The 6,771-nt window shown below is 39.5% G+C and overlaps 1 protein-coding gene across 1 annotated transcript; it reads left to right on the top strand.

Moving 5' to 3' along the window:
- Positions 1 to 291: 291 nt before the first annotated feature.
- On the top strand, positions 292 to 2,329 carry LOC17894820 (protein SHI RELATED SEQUENCE 5). Its single transcript, XM_006301101.2, has 2 exons — positions 292 to 1,328; positions 1,711 to 2,329. Exons 1-2 carry the CDS (start codon positions 689 to 691, stop codon positions 2,073 to 2,075), a joined length of 1,005 nt encoding a protein of 334 aa, XP_006301163.1. The 5' UTR covers positions 292 to 688; the 3' UTR covers positions 2,076 to 2,329.
- The last annotated feature ends 4,442 nt before the right edge of the window (positions 2,330 to 6,771 follow it).

The following is a 6,771-nucleotide window of genomic DNA, read 5'->3' as shown; positions in this document are numbered from 1 at the left end:
ATTCATACTGTCTTGAATCGTAAAACTATTGAGTATATACATAATTACGAGAGTTCTATATATAGTAAAGAAAAAAAAGCGTCATTTAGTTTCCATCATCAGCATCTTGCATGTATTTTAGATTGTGTAATAAGGGATTATGAATAAATATATATACGGATGAATAAAATGTAGAGAATAAGTATACGTATTACGGTATTAATGGAATGGAATGGAATGATTACTCTAAGAAAAATTACTTAAAATAATGTCACCTATATCTCTCTATTTATCCATATTCTTTTTTTTTTTCTCTCTTTCTTTTAAACAATATTGTGAGTGATATTTATGTGATGGGGATTCGTTCAAACTGGAAGATAACTGTAGTGAAGTGCCCAAAGCAAAAGATCTTCATGGGACTCTCTATGTCTTAAAAACCTTTTCTCTTTCTCTCTCTCTCTCTCTTGAACCACTGAGTAAATCCAGCAAACTTCCACTTTCAGAGATCAAAATTGTGTTTTGTCTTAAATGATGAAGAGAGACTAATTCCATGGCGGCGTTTGCAGTTTCCTAATCTTTCCTCATCTTTTATACCATCAATATATCTCAAAGCAAAGAAAAGGAAAATCAAATCAAGATTTGCCCTTTTCTTTGTTTCTCTCTTTGTGGTGTGTTGTGTGTGTGATGTGGTTTATCACTAGGGAAAAAAATGGCAGGATTCTTTTATCTAGGAGGGAGAGACAACAACAGCAAGCAAGATCATCATCAAGACAAGAACTATCTTTATCTTTACAAAGACGAGATCTATAACAACAACAAGGGTTTCGAGATTTGGCCTCCGCAATACTTCCAACAACAAGAACAACCACAACAGCAACAACATGCCTCAGCTCCTGCGAACTTCTACTCCTTTGGAATGGTTCCTAGCGGAAGCAGCAGCAACAACAACAATAGCCGCAGCCGGAGTTTATACTTCAACGTAGTCTCCGATCATGAGCCGGGAGGGTTCACGGTGACGAGACAAGGAGGTATGAATTGTCAAGATTGTGGGAATCAAGCTAAGAAAGATTGTCCTCATATGAGATGTAGAACTTGTTGTAAAAGCCGAGGCTTTCACTGTCAAACTCACGTTAAGAGCACTTGGGTTCCTGCTGCTAAACGCCGTGAGCGTCTAGCCCAACTCGCTTCGTTGCAGCACCACTCTACCTCCAGCCGTGAAACGCAAAACACTAAACGCCTTCGAGAAGCTAGTGGTGGTGATAATAATAATAATGATGATAAGGACCATAGTGGTGGTGGTGGATCGGCTCTTGCTAATACTCGTGTGGTGAATACTAATTCTAATTCAGGTAAAATTCGATCATGGTGTGTGTTTTTTTAGAATTGAATTAGCTTTCAAGATTGATTGAATTTTCATGAAAAAGTGTCAAAGTTTTAATTATGAATGTTTGTGGAGAAGTACAACATCATTTGCGTGTGAATGAGGATGTCCGCCGGATATTGCTGCTTTATTTATACAAGTTACTGTTCCTTAGTAAACCTGACGACATAAAAGGGTTTATTCAAGATCGATTTCATGTAAACACAATGCAATAAATACTTAAAGATTCGTTCTTTTTATTACATAGGTGATGGGAATTACGCTTTATAATCAAGAACAAGTTATTTAAAGAAACTAAAAACAAATCTTATGTTTATTTTTTTTGTTATTCTTATATATGATCATTTTAGGGTTGGAGGTGAGCCAACACTTGCCACCGGAGGTTAACTCACCGGCAGTTTTCCGGTGTGTTCGAGTGAGCTCAATAGAAGAGGATGAAGATGATCAAGAGTATGCTTACCAGACGGCTGTAAACATTGGAGGACATGTCTTCAAAGGCATTCTCTATGACCAAGGACCAGATCAAGATCATCATCATCATCACCTTAACCTCCTTGCTTCCACTGCAACCACCACCAACGTGGAGGAGACCGCCACGAAAACGGTGGCCGGTAACAATAGTAACGGATTAATGCTTGATCCTTCTTCGCTTTACCCGGCTCAACTCAACTCCTTCATCGCCGGTACGTCATTCTTCACACCTCCAAGGTCTTGAGATTCGGATCAGGTATTGATTATTGTTATATAAGCTTAAACGTTATAATAATGAGAGACTTTCTTTTTGTTGTTGTTGTCTTTTGTACTCGTCTTTGTCTTTTTGAAATCTCGTGCAATTTGATAAAACACCCTTAGCTAGGTTGTTACTTGGTGGTGATTAACATGCACATTGTACGTACGTTTTAAGAAAAAAACGATCCATGAGGGGTTAAATTAATGTTCTAATTTCAAAGTTTGATCTTTTTTCCTTTATTGTTTGGTACTTATTGCACTTTCTCAGTTTCCTCTTGTGGTTATTCGATCTATAGTTTCAACAAACTTTTTTTTAATGTTCAATATTATATAGGATTGTTGCAATTAAAATGTGGTTTCGTTGGACTATTATGATATTAAGTAATAATTAACCCCTCTTTTCATTGATCTACGTCATATATACAGTATCTTTTCAAGGTCAATTGAAAAAAATCTTTATTTTCTCTATTAGAAAAACAATTAATAAACATATATTTGGGTTTGATACTGAATTAGCTTTCTGGTTGGTGTTGAGCTCCAAGCTGCTTTTTTCCCGTTTATCCGTTTGCTTGCCGGATCTAAACATGACTTAACTAGGTTTCGTGTTCCACCGATCATACTTCATAGATTTGAAAAATAAACATATTTTAAGCAAACTTCTCCAGAGTAAAAGATGTAATTAAAAGAAATTCTCAATTGAATTTTTTTTTTTTTTTTTTTGTCAACTGGTATTATATTGATAAGAGAAGATAAACGTACCATACAACACATACATGACACAAAGTCAGTAGTTAGAAGCCATATATATGACTAACTCCAAAAAATCTCCTACCCTACTTACGCCCTAAATTCAAACGTGAACTGGCATATGCAAAGAGCTCTAAGACTAGCTATCTTTACCCCAAAAACTCTCCTTCAATCAGAGACATTAACACTTTCCTCAGCAAAGAGAGAATCAAGCCATCGTGGATGCCCCGACGCCACATAAGACTGTAGACGACAATCACTAGTGACACTTTGCGCAACAAGAAAGGCACCTCTGTTTGAAAGAGAGTTTTCCAAAAAGAATTTCCACCCATTAAAAGAACTTTTAAAACGAAGAACCTCCATTGATTGATATCGAAACGAAGGCCACTCCACCGGTCTAGTGACAAGCTTCACTAACCTCTCCTCTTGCAACCCAAAGATCACCCTTTGGACTCTGTGACTTTTCATGCTATCGATGGCCCACAACAGTCCTTTGAAGTGAGCATCAAACCTGTCTGATACATTATTCAGAGCTCTCCTACTGTGAAGCAAAACCTCCCCACTTGCATCTCTTAGAACCCAAGCTACCCCGGCCAAGCCATTCCTACTGGACCAAGATACTCCTATGTTGCATTTTACCCAGCCAAGAGGTGGAGGGCTCCAAACTCGTCTAGTCCGGTCGCCTCTTACTTCCCTGGACTGAGCAGCGACAATCTCTACATTACCCCCATCCTGCTCATCCTCCTCCTCCATTTTCTGTGCATCACACCATTCTTTCCAGTCCTCATTGCTTTTATTGGCAATCTCTAAGGGGGAAAAACACCTAGCTTCAAAGGAGATTTGATTTCTATTCTTCCAAACTCTCCATAGAATCCAGGGGAAAGATTTCCTTAGCTCTTCAGGCCACCGTTTGTTCTTGATATTCAAGAGAAGATAATGAATATTAGAATAAACTGAGCCACTTTAAAAGCCTGCTTCTGGGGAGGGAATCCCTGAGAGAGCCCAGATTTGCCTTGCTAAAGAACACGTAAAAAAGACATGGTTTACTGATTCATCCTCAACACCGCAGATCTGACAAGTAATATCCATACTCATTCCTCTCTTGTTAAGCGCCAAAGCCACCGGGAGAGCTCCACTAAGAGCTTTCCAAAGAAAAACTTTAATCTTAGGGTCAGTTTGCAAGTCTCAAACCTGAGCCTTTAAGATATTAGTGGAAGGTTGAATATTCGCCTCAATTCTGGTTGGCTGGTTTGCTGAGAGAGAGGCTAACCAGTAAGCAGACTTAACCGAAAAATCCCCACTCTTGTCAAATTTCCAAGTGTAAAAGTCCTCAAGATCAATTACCGGCCTTAGCTTTTTTATTCTGATGATGTCTTGAGGCAAGAAATGGAATTCCAGGGCTTCATGATTCCAATCTCTTGTCTCAGAATCTAACAATTCATAGATCCTAAGATCTGGATTGAAAAAATTATTTCTCCTGTAGGGAGCTCTCATCCCCTCATCCACCCAATGATCAATCCAGACCTTGAAAGATTTGCCATTCCCTATGTTCTTTGTTAGACCTTGGATCAAAAGATCTCTTCCATGCAATATACTCCTCCAACCAAAAGATGGTCTAACTCCCAGTGTAGCATTCAAGAAATCAGAGAAAGGAAAGTATCTGCTTTTAATGACTTTAGCAAATAGACATCCCGGATATTGTAGAATTCTCCACGCTTGCTTAGCTAACAACGCCTGGTTGAAGGTTTGGATATCACGAAAACCCATTCCTCCTTCATCTTTCGGCAAACAAAGTTTTTCCCAACTTTGCCAATGAATCTTTCTAGAATGCTCAGCATTGTTCCACCAGAACTGAGCCATCACACTAGCTAGAGTATCACAAGTAGTTTTTGGCATCTTGAAACAAGACATGACAAAAACCGGCATAGCCAAGGCCACTGATTTAAGGAGCACCTCTTTCCCACCCTGAGAAAGGAATTTGTTAAACCAACCAGAAGTTTTAGCTTTCACTCTATCCTTGATATAGCTCAGAAGATCCACTTTAGAACCAGAAAAGCATTCTGGCATACCAAGATAAGTACCAGCTCCACCCTCTTTTGTAATCCCCATCTTCTTCTGAATCTCGGTTTTTATCAGATTAGTTACCCTTGACCCAAAAGTGATGGAAGATTTATTGAGATTAACCGTTTGCCCAGTAGCTTTCCCATATTTGACCAAGGTTTCTTGAAGGAAACAACACTGATCCAAAGTCACTTTGCACATAAACAAACTGTCGTCCGCAAACAAAAGATGATGTACTTCAGGACCATTTTCAGAAAAAGTGATACCATTGATCTTTCCTTCAGCCTGTCCCTTGTTCAGCAGATGAGTGAGACCTTCAGTGCATAAGACAAAGAGAAAAGGGGATAAGGGATCTCCTTGTCTTAGTCCTCTCTGTGGTGTAATCATTCCATAGGGCTGATCATTAATTAACACCGAGAAGGTAACTGTGCTAATACAAGCCATAATCCACTCCACCCATCTTAAATGAAATCCCATTGCAATGAGTAAGGCTCTGAGATAACACCATTCAACTCTATCGTAAGCTTTGGACATGTCAGTCTTAACCGCCATAAACTGAGCAGAGATATCCGGATGGGATTTCAAATTGTGAACAGCCTCATGTGCCACCAGAATATTATCAGAGATCAACCTCTCAGAGACAAAGGCTGTCTGATTAATAGAAACAATCTGAGGAAGCAACACTTGAAGCATGTTCACTAAGATCTTTGAAATGACCTTGTAAAGGACTGAGCAAAGACTTATAGGCCGCAGATCACCCATCTCCATGGGATGATGAGTTTTAGGCAAAAGGCATAGATGGGTGTAGTTCCACTCGGCTGGAAAAATTCCTCCTTCAAAGAAATCTTGTATCTCTTTAGTTACTTGAAGACCTACTACACTCCAGTAGTTTTGGAAGAAAAGAGCCGTCATTCCATCAGGTCCAGGAGCACTAGATCCCTGGATAGCAAACACTGCATCTTTAACTTCCTCAGCTGTGACTCTCTCAATAAGTCTTGAGTTCATTTCCCCAGATATTAAAGCAGGAAATTCAGAGAACCAGTGTTGAAAACTTTGAGGGTTTGAATATTTAAAAAGCTTTTCAAAGTAGTCAACTGCTACCTGGCCCTTGGCTGCCTCGGATTTTCTCAACATCCCATCAGTCCCACGGAGATGCTCAATCCTTTTTCTACTTCTATTCCCTTTAACAGAGCCATGGAAGAACTTCGAGTTTCTGTTTCCAACTCTAAGCCATTTTTTCCGGCTTCTCTGGCTCCAATACTCTTCTTCTTCTCTGTAGGCCTTTGCCAATTCTCTCTTTAGGACTCGGATCTGTTGCAAGTTAGGCCATCTTTCAGATTGAATTCTCTCCAGGACTATTTCGAATTGTTTAATTTTATCTCTTGAGTTCATCTGATTCTTTTTCTTCCAAGAACTTAAGGCTTTCCTGCAATCTCTAAGTCTTTGAGAAACCCTGAACCCCCCAGCAATGATTCCTGGTTTCCAAGCCCTTAGAATAGCCATCTTGACATCTGGTTTTCGAAGAAACCTTTTATCAAACCGAAACTGACCCCTATAAGCATCCTGGGAAGTCAAAAGTTTAAGCAAAACTGGCCTATGATCCGACCCTCGCATATCCAAGAAGGATTGATTTGAAGCCGGGAAGGAATCAAACCAGTCCTTGTTTCCAAAACTTCTATCAAGTCTGCATTGAATCCAATGTTCTCCTCTTCTACCAGCCCATGTGAACATATTTCCGCTACTAGATAGCTCCATCATCCCACAACTATCCAACATGTCCGAGAAAGGTTTGAAAAAGTTCTCACATCTTCTGGGACCTCCAATCTTCTCACCATTATGTATGATGGCATTAAAATCGCCCATCATACACCATC

This window comes from Capsella rubella, unplaced genomic scaffold (assembly GCF_000375325.1).
Source record: "Capsella rubella cultivar Monte Gargano unplaced genomic scaffold, Caprub1_0 scaffold_2, whole genome shotgun sequence".
NCBI classification, from domain to species: domain Eukaryota; kingdom Viridiplantae; phylum Streptophyta; class Magnoliopsida; order Brassicales; family Brassicaceae; genus Capsella; species Capsella rubella.
Note: the sequence above shows the minus strand (reverse complement) of the source record. Positions and strands in the feature narration are given on the sequence as shown.

What these genes read in the sequence shown, in the direction of transcription:
- LOC17894820 (XM_006301101.2), top strand. Translation starts at nt 689, where the DNA reads ATGGCAGGATTCTTTTATCTAGGAGGGAGAGACAACAACAGCAAGCAA. An exon ending in GAATACTAATTCTAATTCAG is followed by an intron (nt 1,329 to 1,710) that starts GTAAAATTCGAT and finishes TGATCATTTTAG; the next exon opens with GGTTGGAGGTGAGCCAACAC.